We start from the raw sequence: 15,907 nt of genomic DNA, 5'->3' as shown, positions 1-15,907 counted from the left end.
AGGGGGGGGTGTTGGGTGTTTAAGTGCCTGGTTTTAAAGTGGTCAATAAACGGGTTCTTTACAAATTCATAACTGAGTTAATTTTCTCATTCATACTGGAGTTTTGAAAAAGAGACAGATTTTCGCCTAGGGCAGTGGCTCCCAACTCCTGTCCTCAGGGCCCACAAACAGACCAGGTTTGCAAGATAACTGAACTACATCACAGGTGATATAATTTGCTGCTCGGTGATTGCAGTATTCTAGTCTGCATCTCCCCAAGGTAATACTTAAAATCTGACCTGTTAGTGGGTCCTGAGGACTGGAGTTGAGGTACCACTAACCTAGGGGAATTCTGGAGGGGAATCCAAGCATTCCTCCCAACCTAGGCACTGGTTAGGACTGTGCGCATCTCATATGAAAGTAACAGAGTGGCCTGCAGGGAAATTAATACAGAGATATCCTATCTCTCTTATCTCACTCTTCAGATAACATTAACTGACAGGGCAGCATCCTGTCACCAGAGCCACAGCAATGTTGATTGCTCATGATTCTCTGGCAATAGGCAACCAGTAAGCAGGATGCACAGATTATTTATAAACCCTTTTTTTTCTTTTATTTTGTTTGTTTAGGAATTGCAATGAAGAAAGACATACATAACAATAGTTTTTTCGTACATGAATGGTCTCTGAATTTTATTGATTACCTATGAATATAGCTATGGTTACTTTATTACATACACAGAACACCTCAGAAGCCTTTTACTGGAGAGCCCAGACACTTTGGTCCCTTTCACACAGGTCATGTCCTATGAACAGATTCCCTGCTGAATTGAAGCCACGCGGTATGGATGTTGCTTTTGTGTCATCCCATATCCATTCATTTTTTTCCACCTGGACCTTAACATATCCTTGTTAGATCTATGGGCAGCTGGATGTTTACAGTCAGCTACCCCAAATTCATCACGTTTAGGTCCTAAAAAAGAAGAAAATATTTTTAAAAGTTCACAACACAGAGGACGCGTTGTGATTTTTAAGTAGAGATTTTGGCAGCCTTCCCATGTAAACACAACAGATGTTTCAAGGATGTTAGAAACTGACTGAAGCCTGATTTAAGTGTCTTGTTACATAGTTACATAGGTTGAAAAAAGTCCATATAGTTCAAACAAAAAAACAAATAAAAATCATACAATCCCATATACACAATCCTTCACCCACAGTTGATCCAGAGGAAAGTGAAAAAGGCCAGCAAAGCATGCTTCAATTTGCTACAGCAGGGGAAATGTACATGTTGATCAAATCCCCCCCTTAATCTCCTCTTCTCAAGAGAGAACAAATTCAGTTCCTCTAATCTTTCCTCATAGCTAAGCTCCTCTATGCCTCTTATCAGTTTGGTTGCCCTTCTCTGCGCTCTCTAGTTCCTTGATATATATTTTTTGAGAACTGGTGCCCAAAACGGAACTGCATATTCCAGATGAGGTATTACTAATGATTTGTACAGGGGCAAAATTATATCTCAAATATCCCTCATATAATGAAACCGCAGCTTGGCATTGCATGCTATTATTGAGAGTATGATCTACCAAAACCCCCAGATCCTTCTCCACTATGGATTCTCCCAGTTGTAGTCCCCCTAGTATATATGATGCATGCATCTTCTTAGCCCCCAAGTCAGGGGCGGATCCAGAGTCTAGTCTCGGGAGGGGCACTGCCAGAAAATAAGGTGTTGCTTACAGAACTGGGGGGGGGGGGTCAGGAGAGCACACAACAGCGAGGTCAGGATGGCACACACCGGCGGGAGGTCAGGACAGCACAGTATGGGGTCAGTAGGGCACACACCGGGGAGGTCAGGAGGGCACACACCAGGGAGGTCAGGAGAGCACAGTACGGGGTCAGGAGGGCACACACTGGGGAGGTCAGGAGAGCACACACCAGGGAGATCAGGAGGGCATGCACTGGGGGAGGGGTTGGAAGGGCACACACTGGGGGGGGCAGAAGGGCACACATTGAGGGAGTCAGGAGGGCACACACTGGGGGGATCAGGAGGGCACAAACTGGGGGGATCAGGAGGGCACACACTGGGGGGATCAGGAGGGCACACACTGGGGGGATCAGGGGGGCACACACTGGGGGGAGTCAGGAGGGCGCATAGAGCATAGAGGTGCCTGTAAACGAATCCAGGATATACTGCTAGCTGAGCTTACCTCCAGGAAGTTCACAGTCACTCGGCTCCCTCTGCTCAGCTGCTCACACCTCTCTCTTCCAGGCGGGCGCGGTCTCGGGCGTCAGGCACATCCCCTTCCCTCCCACTCAAGCAGCAGCCTGCAGGAGAGAGGCTGGAAAGCTGCTGGGGGAGGTACAGGGGGCGGAGAGTGCAGTTCCGAGTGTGTGTGCAGTAATTCCTAATGCTGAGAATAGCTGTGAGTTGTCTCAACCATGGGACATTATCGGGGCGTGCTCAGCCTCAGAGTCAGCAATATTTTCTCGGGGGGTGCAATTGCCCTGTTGCCCCCCCCCCCCTGGATCCGCCCCTGCCCCAAGTGCATAACTTTACATTTATCAAGATTAAAGGGGTTGTAAAGGTAATTTTTTTTTTTTTTTTTTTTTAAATAACAAACATATCATACTTACCTTCACTGTGCAGCTCGTTCTGCACAGAGTGGCCCCGAACCTGGTCTTCTGGGGTCCCTCGGCGGCTGTTTCAGCTCCTCCCCGCAAGCATTTACCACCTTAATGCGAGCTCCCTCGCATCGTGGTGAGTGCTTGCGGGCGCGCTCCCGTGATACAGCCGGCGGCTATAGCCGCTCGCTGTATCACTCGGCCCCGCCCCCCGGCGCCCCGCGTCATCGGATGTGATTGACAGCAGCGCGAGCCAATGGCTGCGCTGCTTTCAATCCATCCACTGCAGCCAATCAGCGACCAGGCTGAGCTGCAATGAGGACGAGCAGCGAAGATTCGAGGCGTCAAGTAAGTAAAACGGGGGGGCTGGGGGCGGCGGTACTGTCAAAAGTTTTTTCACCTTAATGCATAGAATGCATTAAGGTGAAAAAATTTTTATCTTTACAACCCCTTTAAACCTCATTTGCCAAATAGTTGCCCAATTAGACAGTGCACTGAGGATGGCAAAGACAGAAATGGTACTTTTAATCTCAGACCCTATATCATATAGTCTACTTTCACATTGGGGCGGTGGGGGTGGTAGCGGCTGTTATAACTGTGCTTTTCGGCCGCTAGCAGGGTGATTTTAACCCCCGCTAGCGGCCGAACAATGGGTTAAAATCACCCGTGTTGTGGCGCTGCCGAAGCACTTTGCAGGTGCTTCGGCAGCGCTGCCCATTCATTCCAATGGGCAGGGGTGGTGGAGGAGTGGTGTATTTACCTCTCTCACACCGCCCCAAAGATGCTGCTTGCATGACTTTTTTTCCTGTCCTGCAAGCGAGCCACCCCAGTGTGAAAGCACTCGGACTTTCACACTGGGGTGACTTGAGAGGCGCTTTACAGGGGCTATTTTTAGTGCAAAAATGCCTGTAAAGCGCCTCAGTGTGGAAGGGGTCTTATAAAGATATTAAAATGTAAGGGTCCCAACACTGAATCTTGGGTTACACCACTGATAACCTTAGACCATTCAGAGTAAGAATAATTAACAACTACTCTCTGAATTCTGTCTTTTAGCCTGTTTTCTATCCATTTCCATTTTCCTAGCCTGTAGACTTTACCTTACACACGAGCCGTGTGTGGGGAACTGTGTCAAACGCTTTTGCAAAATCAAAGTATACTACGTCCACAGCCATCCCTCTGTCCAAGGTTTTACTTCCTCATAAAAAGAAATCAGGTTTGTTTGACAACTTCTGTCTTTCATAAAACCATGCTGTCTGTTGCTTAAAATGTTTTTTTCCAGCAAGAACTCATCTATGTGGTCTTTTATTAAACTCTCCAGTATCTTCCCGACTATAGAAGTTAAACTAACATGTCTATAGTTACTTGGTAAAGACTTTGATCCCTTTTTAAATATAGGCACCACATTGGCCCTACACCAAGCCAGTGGTACCATTCCAGTCATTAATGAGTCCTTAAAAATTTGAAACAATGGCTTTGAAATGACAGAGCTCAATTCTTTTAGGATCCATGGGGGGATGCCATCTGGTCCAGGTGCTTTATCCATCTTTATTCTGTCTAAATATTTCTGGACCATATCACTTTTGAGCCATTGTGGATCATTTGGGGCTGTGTCATACCACCCCCATTATGGACATGAGCTCCCCCATGCTCCTTTGTATACACAGAGCTGAAGAAAGGATTTAATAAACTAGCCTTCTCTTTGTCCCCAGTCACCCACTCTAGATTGTTTTGTAAATGGCCTACATGCTCAGACCTGAACTTTTTACCATTAAAGCGGGATTCCGGCCTTAAAAAAAAAAAATTAAAGTCAGCAGCTGCAAACACTGTAGCTGCTGACTTTAAATAAGTACTTACCTGTCCTGGGTGCCCCGGATGTTGGCCGCCCGAGGCCGACCGTCCCTCGGCTCTCGGGTCCCGGCACCGCCATCCTAGATAAGAGAAACAGGCAGTGGAGCCTTGCGGCTTCACTGCCAGTTTCCTACTGCGCACGCGCGAGCGGCGTGGCGCTCTGTGAATGGCCCCGTGGTGTTCTGGGAACACACACAGTTCCCTGAAGACAACGGGGCCGCTCACCGAGGAGAAGAACACGCCGCGGAAAAGGAAAAGGCAGATTAGCAACAAGGGTTTAGGTAAGTTTAAAAAAATTTTTTTTTTTTCAAATGTTTTTTTTTTATTTTTTTTTAGAATTTTTGGTGAATTTTTTTTTTTTTTCAGGGTGGCCCTCCACTTTAATATATTTAAAGAATTTTTTGGGGTTTGTCCTACTATCTTTTGCAATCTGTCGTTCGTTTTGAAGTTTTGCGTCCTCGATTTCCTTTTTACATATTCTGTTAAATTATTTGTAGCATTTAAACAATGATAGTGTTCCTTCATTTTTATATCTTTTAAAAGTTATTTTTCTTATTATTTATAGCCATTTTAACTTTGGCCGTGAGCCACATAGGTTTATATTTTAAGCCTTTTAAACTTATTGCCCATGGGAATATATTTTGCAGTGAGTTCGCATACAGTCTTTTTGAATAATTCCCATTTCTCTTCTGTGTCCATGGATGCCAAAATTCCCTCCCAGTCTAAGTCTTGTTGTCTGATTTCCTTTAGATTTACCAAAACCATGTAGTGCAAGGGTCTGCCTGATTGCATACAAATTGAAACTCTTAAGGTTTGACCTCATATTATATGGTTTTGGTAAATCTTAAGGAAAAAAATCTACAGAAAATTGTATAGTGTGTATCCAGCTTAGGTCCTGGAGAGTAACCCTCACCCTTGGAAAATTTGCTCTCTTAAGTTCCACCCAAAAATGTAACTTTCGCTTTAAGTACTTGTGACACCCTGAAATGCCATGTCATTTTTTTTGGGGGGGGTACCTAGTTTTCACAGGTACCCAGCTCCTAATTCCTCTCCTGGCGCCGTGGTGCTGAGCAGAAGTTCATCTCTCCACCCTCCCTCCCTGCAATCTTCTGGGGCATGTCACAGGTCCCAGAAGATTGCCCAGCCATTCATAACGCATGCAACTCATCAACTCATGCATGCGCAGTGTGAACCCGGCTGTGCAGCTACAGCCGGGCGCTCACACTTGCAATGCCGGCACTGCATCGCTGGACCATTGGACAGGTAAGTGTCTGTTTATTAAAAGTCAGCAGCTACACTTTTTGTAGCTGCTGACTTTAAAGTGGGTGGAACTCTGCTTTAAAGTTAAGTGTTTTTATCTTTCCCGTATGTGTTTGTTGCTTACAGTTAACTTTAAATTAAATCATGTTATGTCACTGCTACCCAGATGTTCTTTTATTTAAATATTGGTAATAAGCTCTGCATCACAATCTTAAAGTAAACAAAGTCACTTTTTCCGGCGCTTAGTTATAAGTAGGATTAGATATTCCTAATTAAAATAATAAGTTCTGCATGGTTTGAGATTACCAGGTCCAGCAGATCGTCATTTCTAGTCAATACGTTTTTTCACCCTAATGTATTCTATGCTGTAAGGTAAAAAACCTCCTGGGTGCAGCTCCCCCAGCCTCCCCTTATACATACCTGGGCTCCATTTTGATCCAGCGATGTGCATGAGAGCAGCAGCTTTCCTGGATCTGTCTCTCCTCATTGGCTCACACAGCAGCGAAAGCCATTGGCTTCTGCTGCTCTCAGTCACCGCTAGTGAGCCAATAAGGAGAGAGCCGGGGGGCGGGGCCAAGCCACGCTCTGTGTGTGAATTGACAATGTCCATTAACAGCAGAATGGCTCGGGAGTGAGCCTGCTCGAGTGTCCCCATAGCAAGAAGCTTTTTATTGGGGCACTCGGCAAAGGGGAGGAGCCAGGACCCCCGGCAGGGGACCCAAAAAGAAGAGGATCAGGCTTCTCTGTGCAAAATCATTACACAGAAATGAGAAAGCAAACAAATCAATACGGGATAATGTACCATGGGTGTCTGAGTGACATGAGTACTCCCGTGACAATGCATGTTTCTATCTCCAGGCATTTACCAGGTCAAATTTGTCCAAATATGAGCATAATGGAGTGGGAGGCGACGTGGAACTACTAAATCTATCAAGGGAGTTATCAAGGATGGTGTTGAAATCCCCGGCAATTAAGAGGGGGGCCTTCAGCAACCTCTAATACTGCCCTCATAATACACTCAAATAGTAATTTAGTGAATGGTGGTGGGATGTACAAGTTAATCAAGTTATAAGATTTGTATGAAATTTCAAGCACCAGGATTACAAAGCAGCCCCAGGATCTTGTATGCTTAATGCCCCGTACACGTGGTCGGACATTGATCGGACATTCCGACAACAAAATCCTAGGATTTTTTCCGACAGATGTTGTCTCAAACTTGTCTTGCATACACACGGTCACACAAAGTTGTCGGAAAATCTGATCATTCTGAACGCGGTGAAGTAAAACACGTACGTCGGGACTATAAACGGGGCAGTAGCCAATAGCGTTCATCTCTTTATTTATTCTGAGCATGCGTGGCACTTTGTGCGTCGGATTTGTGTACACACGATCGGACATTCCAACAACGGATTTTGTTGTCGGAAAATTTTATAGCCTGCTCTCAAACTTTGTGTCGGAAAATCCAATGGAAAATGTGTGATGGAGCCTACACACGGTCAGAATTTCCGACAACAAGGTCCTATCACACATTTTCCGTAGGAAAATCCGACCGTGTGTACGGGGCATAAGAGTGATCAAGGTCGACTTCGCTAATAATATGGAAGTACCGTGAGCATAGGTGGAGTGGATGGCAGAGGCTATTTTGGCAGTTTCAGTGCCATAACTCTGGAGCCTTGTAAATGTGTTACCTGGAGAAGGATTACATGCGGATTGTGTTGGGCCAGGTACTCAAACATTAGAGAGTGTTTCACTTTGGAATTGAGCCCTCTAATGTTCCAGGGAATTAGACGTATTGTAGACATGACCAAATAGTATACATTAGCAATATAGGATGTAACCACAAGGGTAGAGCAAGTATCCACACTAGAAAAACCTGTGTCCAGAGCAGTACATATGGTTTCATATCCCGCATATATATCATATATGGCATTAATAGGAGTGCAGGGTCATATACCATGAATGGACAGTTATGTTCGTAAAAATGAGGTTGAAAAAAAAAAAAATGAAAACCCCAAAAGGACAAGAAAAACAACCCTAACCCACCCGGCCCCCAAACCGAAACACTTGAGAGCTTTGTTCCCATAACAAAATCTGATGGTTAGCGAGGGCAACGTGTTTCAATCCCTCAAGTAAGGCTTGTGGAGGACCTTAAAACATTGAAATGAACAACAAATATAGGGGGGATTATAGCAATAAAATTCCATGCGTGCCCGTTAATGCAAGATAAGGCAGGTGTGCAAGACCCCATATGAAGGATACAGTTCCGGAAGGGGGGTACAACAGGAGGTAACATAGCTCCAGCTAACTTGGAGGTGAAGATGAAGGCGTTATGAGTGTAGCCCAAGGAGGTGTACCACTGCGGTCAAAAGTATCATGACAGCACACACATAAGGCAGGGTAGAAAATATTCAATAAACTTAAAGCAGGGATTAACATTCAAGGGATCACAACGTTACCCTCTTGCTGAATGGGCATTCAGTGAAAACAAGGGACAAAAGGAACTTCTAAACAAGCGGCATCCTGAAGAACTGTTTAGCACAGGCCATAGTCAGCAAGGTAGAGAGCGGTGGTTAGGGCGAGGTGGATTCGGTGGTCCCAAGGTGTCTATCCAGTGTGTTGCATCCTTTGGGTCAGTGAAGAAGTGAGCTTTTTCTTGATAGATGCATATTGTACAGTAGTTGGAGATCTCTTAGCTTCCTCTTTGTAGACAGAAAGGTGGCTCTCTGTTTTTGCGTAGCCGCAGAGAAGTCAGGAAATATAGTAATCACATTGCCATTAAAGGAGACACGACCCTTTTCCCTGACGGCTCTCAAGACTGCCTCCCAATCGTGGAAATGCAATAGTTTGATGAGGATGGCACGAGGGGGTGCTCCAGATGGTAGTCACCCTGTGGCGGAGGTTGTGTACATCCTGCTTCAGGAATCATAGGTCCATCGGCTCCTGCTGCTGTCAGTCAAATCTAGTGACACAGGAGCTGGGGGGGGGCGGGAGTCCTGCTGTCTGTGTCAAATGACGCAGCAGCAGGACTCAGGAGCGCGCCACACTCGATAAAGAGGAGGAGCCATGAGTGCCGGCGGGGGAGGAGGATTGGGGCCGCTCTGTGCAAAACCCTTGCACAGAGCAGGTAAGTATGACGTGTTTGTTATTTTTTAACCACTTCAATACAGGGCACTTATACACCTTCCTGCCCAGATCAGTTTTCAGCTTTCAGTGCTGTCGCAGTTTGAATGACAATTGTGCGGCCATCCAACACTGTACCCAAACTACGTTTTTATCATTTTTTTCCCACAAATAGAGCTTTCTTTTGGTGGTATTTGATCACCTCTGCGGTTTTTATTTTTTTCTAAACAAAAAAAAAAGACCGAAAATTTTGAAAAAAATAAAAGTTTTGCTTTTGTTTCTGTTATAACATTTTGTAAATAAGTAAGTTTTCTCTTTCACTGATGGGAACTGATAAGGCGGCACTGACAGGCACTGATAAGGCGGCACCGATGAGTTGGCACCAATGAGCGGGCACTGAAGGGCACTGACGATGGGCACTGATATGCGGCACTGATGGGCACTGGTAGGCAGCACTGATGGGTGGCACTGATATGCAGCACTGATGGGCATTGACAGGCGGCACTGATGGGCACTCTTTACCTAGATCAGAGCTGCGGTGTGTCAGACTGACACACCGCAACAACGATCGCCGCGATGTGCGCCCCCGGGGGCGCGCAGCGGCTTAATGTCCTGAGAACATCATATGATGCCTAGTCAGGATATTGAAACCACTTTGCCGCCGTCATTCTGCTATATGGCGGGCGGCAAGTGGTTAAAAAACAAAATAAACAAGCCCTTACACTCACTTTAATAACCCTCCAATAGCATTTTTGTTTCAGAGGATGCCTAAAATTTGACTTAGGCCCCTTTCACACTGAGGCGCTTTTAAGCTGCCAGTAAAACACTGAGCGCCTCTGAAGAGCTTTTCAGGCGCTTTTGAAGAGCTTTCCATTCATTTTAATGGAGAGGGGTGTTTTTTCACCACCCTGCCAGTGCACTGCCCCAGCGTGGCATTCATTGATCTTAATTGAAATAGTTTTTCTTGAGCTTTTTAGGCGTTTTTTTAGCGTGAAAGTGCCCGAAAAGCGCCTCACTGTGAAAGGGGTCTTAGTGTGGACTCCTGGAAAAAATTTGTGAGCCAATCATACACGTAGGAAAATTACATCTCTGGTGGTGTTCTGTACACCAATTGTGTATAGAATGCCTCAGGGTTGCCATACTGCATTGAATTTTACAGAAAATTACAGCACTGCAGACTGAAAAGGACAAATTATTTTGATAACAATAAATTACAATATGGCTTGTGTCACATTTGTACATGCTGTATTATTTTTTATATGCAATATTTTTTCCCACAAAAAAGGAATTACCTTCTAATGAAGTGTCATTTTTTTCCTCTCTGTTCTTTCCTCAAGCGCTTTCACTGATTACATTGCCTGTAACACAATCTGTAAATCTGACCTAATCGGTTACAGGATCCTCTCCCCATTCACAAATCATGTTACAAGCAGTGTAATCCGTGAAAGAACTGTTCTCAATGGAGGAGACGGTAGAAGGGAGCGTGTCCCTGCTGGGCCATCTTTAGTACAGCTGAGCCTGGATACTGAAGCTATTAACCCCTACAGGGCCAGAAGTTTAGCAGCAGCAGGAAGAGAACAGGGTAGCCCCGCAGTAAAGATTTAACAGAATCCAGCAGCCTGCACATCGTGGGATATACCTCATTACAGGTAAGTAATGTAACTAAAGCTGTGTAGAGAGAAAATGTTTTTGAGCTAAGCTTCAACTTTAAAGGTTGAGGATGGTCTGAAAAACAACAGGGGGAATGTGTATTCCCATGTTACCAACATCTGATGTTCTTGCATACGCATTACTACAAGCTTATGCATGTATTATGTAAATCAGCTTGTTTACCATTAATACTACAAAACACCTGGGCATTGAAAGTGCAAGAGGTGCAAACGTTGCAGGATAAAAAATAATGGAGACAAACAGTATGCTATAAATATTAATGTAACTGAGGTACTTGGAAAACATAGATTCCACTCTAAGCTTACAATATTTATAATCTGGAAAACAATTTTTATCATTTCAAAATAATCACAAGAATTACTGATTCTACAGTATAACTACAGTATTCTATGCGATATAAAAAAGTGGCTTATTTGCTTGTAAACAACTGAAGTGTTAGAGGTGAAAGACATACTTCATTTGGAGAGTTGTGCAGAGATGAACCCTTAAAAATATAGAGGGAGACAGTTGAACCAAAATGAATGTACTCTGCAATGACACTTATACACTAAGGCAGCCCATACATGCATCATTTATTTTTTTTTTTCAACCAGTGGGTCGAACAAAAGAAATGATTCAATTCCCCCATCCACTCTTTCGATGTGGATGGGAGAATCCTCCCACTGTGAAATTTTGCTCTGGTGGTGGGGAGACTTCCCTGCCATCAGAATACAATGATCAGTGTTGCCTCTTATAGCCAGCAGCACTGATTGATTGAGAGAAACCCGACAGGCTGGTTTTACAGAAGTCGATCAGTAGATTGACTTCTGTACAAGCAGGGTGCCAATACATGGATTGAAATTCGTCCCTGCTCTGCTGAACCGGTCGAATTTCATTCCATGCATTTCCAGCTTAAGGCTTGGTTTGGATCTATGCAGCTGCGTGTAGGGCACCCTATTCATTTCAATGAATTTTGTGACCCTTTCCGTGTATCCCAAAGTTTGGTGCTGGAGCAGCCAATTACCAGACAAAGGGCATGCGTTTAGCCCTAAGCAAGATTCACTTTGTAAAAATTTCAAATTTGCATAGGAGTTTTTGTAGGTGGATCTGGAAAGTGATGGAGCATGGGAAAGGTAAGCATAGACTCCTTTGGAGCCTACATTGAAAGTGGAACCTGTTATTTTGTCTCGTCCAGGCAAAGTACAGATTCTCCAGGGAGCACTGTTTACATCTTAACTGTTCAATTATCAAAAATCCCATTGAACAGCAACTCTTTCTGGTTAAAATCATTTACTATTTTACTGGTCTACATGGCTCCAACTCTGTCAGAGATGCAGAATTGTTAAATAATCCAGAGTGTTTGTATGGCTCCATTTTCTACTGTGCATCTTGCTGCAGGTAGCTGTAAGACTGGGTGTACACGGGCCAATTATCGGCTGGTTCAACATAAACCGGCCGACATTCGATCAGTGTGCACAGCAGTCTTTCCGGCAAAGGGCGGTCTAACGACTGGCATTTGTCAAAGGGATATGTTGGAAAACCAGCATCCAGTCAGAGCTTGCAGTCCATGACTGCAAGCACTAATCAATGTATTCTGGCGGTATGGAGTCCCTGTCAGAACACAAAGGCACAGCAGGTGAAATCACAGCATTAACATTGTGCATGTTAGTACGGCAATCTGTCAGTTTTCTTTTTGTTCAACCCCTGGGTTGAACGAAAAAAAGGTTTACGTGTGTACCAGGCTTAAGTCATTTAAAAAGTTTAAACAATGAACAATGTTTCTCTACAGATCTGAATATTTTATTATATGGCTCTAGATGGTGCTGTGCATACTGTATACTGTAAAATAGCACCATTTGAGAACATTATAGTGAGAGTGGGATGGTGGGATTCACGATACCCCTTTCTTTCATCTCCTAAGGAGCTTGACCCTTTTGCAAGCCAATCATTCTGGTTGATAGATTTACTCATTTGCCTTCTGAGAACATAGGTGGATTTTACCAGGTACAAACACATTTTTGAAATATACTTACAAATATATTTACAGCATGAGCATGCAAACATTTGTTTTTTTTCTTAATCTGAATTTCTTTCATGGTCTTGGCTTGAGCAAGAGATACCTAGCAATGAAGAAATTAGGGCTAGAAATAAAGTAGTGAAAAGGAAATCGTGGCTTTCATTTCTCAGCAGATTCCTTATTAAAGTAGTGAATGCTCTGTGCATAAAATATTGTGTATAAAATAAGAGAATGCCCCAAATCCCTCCATATGCAAACACATCTGATTTGTTATTGGTTTGAGCTTTATGGTGGCCATAAACATAGAGATTGAGTAGGCTGGGTGACAGTTCTGAGGTCTGTAGGTGCTAGCAGGAAACATCAGACCTTCCCTGACTGGGTTTGGTTAGAAATAACAAATAGCTGCTTTGGTGTTGGATGGGAAGAGGCCAGTGTCATGCAAGTCCCCCTTGTGCTGTAAACCTGTCTTGCTGACACCTGCATAACTTCAGGACATAGTAGTAATTCAGGGGTCAGTGGAAAGAACCATTGCACGCAGAAAGTTAAGGTGTATAACGCCAGCACACTGTGGATCTTTGAAGTAGCATCCAAAAGTTTATTCAAGCGATCACATCACAGAATAGAATTGCGACATTTTGGGGCCATGCAGGCCCCCTTCATCAGGCATGTGACATCCATGGTGTGCTGGTGATGTATGCCTTTACCTGGCGTTGATACTGGTTCCAGCCAGCAGTTGCCACAACACTGACCTATTACAACACCATTTCCTTGAATATGTGTGGTGAGAATATTTTACTGGGATTGCACAGAGCAGGGAATGCAGGCATGCAAAACTACTGCAAGTGTTGAATGAGTGAAGAATCTTCAGGCAGCTGGTAGCAGGTAGCAAACCAGGGATTTTGCGTCTGAAATTTCCATTGTCCCTTGTTGACAAATTCCTCTTACCTGCATTACACAGCCTAAAGCTAAGGATTGTACTAGGATACCAATGAAATTACAATATGTAAGTATTTGTGAAGCTTAGCTTCTTTAGGGTCTGGTGACAAACACATTTCAGTTTTTTCAGACATCCACTATAGCTCTATGTTCACTACTGTGATAGCCAATTATCTGAGATTAAAATGTATTTGAAGACAGCGTTTATAAAGATTATAAAACCTAAGGCACTGAATGAAGATGAGTCTGATTGCCAAGAGATTATGTCTTTTCTGAATTAATGGGCCAAGCAATCCACTTTGTCTTTGTATTATGCCTTGTTAATGAAAACATATGAGAATGCTACTCAATATTTCTTTGGAAGGTCACCCCATGCCTTCTGCCAAAGTCCTCCATCAATTTGTGTTGGTTTTAATGACAATTGACAGAAAATATATTTTTTTTTCTCTTAGGTCCATATTTCAATCCCCGTTCACGGCAAAGAATTCCTAGAGACCTGGCTATGTGTGTAACTCCAAGTGGACAGTTCTACTGTTCAATGTGCAATGTGGGAGCCAGTGAAGAGCTCGAGTTTAGGCAACATCTGGAGACAAAACAGCACAAGAGTAAAGTTTCTGAGCAACGCTACCGCAGCGAGATGGAAAATTTAGGCTACATTTAGGGAAATTACCACTAACAAGTTGTATTTTATGCTTGACTTTTTTTTGTTATTACCACTACATCTTGTAACTATTGCACAGTTTGGAGGCCTTTCAAGAACTTCTCAACATGGTCTTTCCAATTCTGGAGAACTACTTGTCTCATGTTTCTCTTTAACACTGAGATAATGATTACCACTATTTTAAATCTGTTACAACCGAAAACCCAGTCCTAACATACCTGTGCTCTGTAACGTCAGGTTATGGGAAATGTCAGTGGTTGCCGATTGTGCATTTTATCCAAGTATCCCTTTTCATGGCTGCACTCAGCAGTGCATTCCTTTCATCAGTGGTCCCCAACCAATGGCTTTTCAGTCACATTTAAAATATTTATCTTTGATGTTGCTCATGGCAGATATTCAGCAGTTGTTAAAGTGAACCTGTCCTGGCTCGTAATATATGCATAAAAAACCATAGTAGAATGAGTATAGACACTAATATCTGAAGTTTAAAATGGGGATGGTACTTAGCTCCGGGTTTGTTGTCCAAGGGGCACGCTGGGATCAACTCTTGCTACCCTAGGCACTTTCTAGGCCAGGATAGCTCACTTTAAATACTTCTACTTAAACATGTTACCTTATACATTTCTCACGTAGGTGAAAATAATCAAAGGTTTCCTGATTTATTCTTTATTTGTTAAAGAGTAATTTACACCTTATATGTTGTCTTCAAAGGAAACAAAATGACAAACTACTGTTCTGTTATGTATACATTGTTAAAGTTTATAGCCAAACTATTTTTAGTTTTTGCTATGAAAAGATACAGAATGAATTGCACACCAGAGAGGTATATTAACCAGATTCTCCCCACATGGGCTCTTTCCTCTGGTAGCATGAGATGTTTTTAAAGGTTCACTCCAGTGAAATTTGAAAATTAAACCTTAAAGTGGTTGTAAATCCTCACATATACCCAGTGAAGTGAACAGCCTGAGATGATACACAGAGATGAAACAAATCCTACTACATAAGTTTTACTTGAATATCTTGTATATCTGCTGTCTTCAGCTTTCTACACTCTTTACAAAGTGCAGATCGTGTTAAAAATCTTTCTTCCTTATTCAGCAGCAAATAGGGGTGGGGATGGGCTTACACTGTGTGTGAGCTGATTGGAGGAAAGGGACACCCCCCTCCACACAGGCAGAGGAATGAAGAAACATGCATAACTATAATCTGAATAGACAAGCTCTCTGCTTATCTCCCTCTAAGTTCCCTCCCTGACACAAATTTTCAGCTACTGTTATCTCATGTGTCGGTGAACTTGTCAGAAGTGACTCATGCTGATAACAGAGGAATGGAGCACCAGAGAGAAACAGCGTTTAGAGCTTTGGAGAGAGATAAGTAAACACTGCAGATATATGTGCTTAGTTCAACTTTCATGAATGGGGTTTACAACCACTTTAAGATGCATGCAGAGAGCTTGAACTTGGCTCACTTTTGTCTATATTCCGGTGATCCCGGAACACATCTACTGCTGATGGCAAGCACCAATGTGCTGTCCTGCTAGGAAAAAGGAAGGGGTGTGTCCTCACTCTGCAATTTGTGTAGGCCGATCTTCCTGATTTTCATGACCATTCCACGACAGTTATTATATAAGTGTCCAGAAAACAGTGCTGTTACCTAGAGCTTGCTACTTGCTGACTGTAAGTAGTAAATCTGAAATATTCATATGCAGTATTTCATATTTACATGATTAAAAAGTTATATTGAATGTTTAGTGCTAATCATAATATTTTAAAAGTATGGAAGCTAAAAGTCATTTTTTTTTCCATTGAGGCACACAGGAGA

General features: G+C 43.4%; 1 protein-coding gene across 1 annotated transcript in view; it reads left to right on the top strand.

Annotated features, from left to right (window-relative positions):
* The window catches only part of ZMAT3 (zinc finger matrin-type 3), a 120,709-nt gene extending 105,631 nt beyond the window's left edge, over positions 1-15,078 (top strand). The window contains exon 6 of the mRNA XM_073626252.1: positions 13,878-15,078. Within this exon, the coding sequence (XP_073482353.1) occupies positions 13,878-14,086 (209 nt within the window). The 3' untranslated portion in view covers positions 14,087-15,078. The remainder of the gene's footprint in view (positions 1-13,877) is intronic.
* The last annotated feature ends 829 nt before the right edge of the window (positions 15,079-15,907 follow it).

The sequence above is a fragment of the Aquarana catesbeiana genome, linkage group LG04 (genome assembly GCF_042186555.1).
Source record: "Aquarana catesbeiana isolate 2022-GZ linkage group LG04, ASM4218655v1, whole genome shotgun sequence".
NCBI classification, from domain to species: Eukaryota; Metazoa; Chordata; class Amphibia; order Anura; family Ranidae; genus Aquarana; species Aquarana catesbeiana.
Note: the sequence above shows the minus strand (reverse complement) of the source record. Positions and strands in the feature narration are given on the sequence as shown.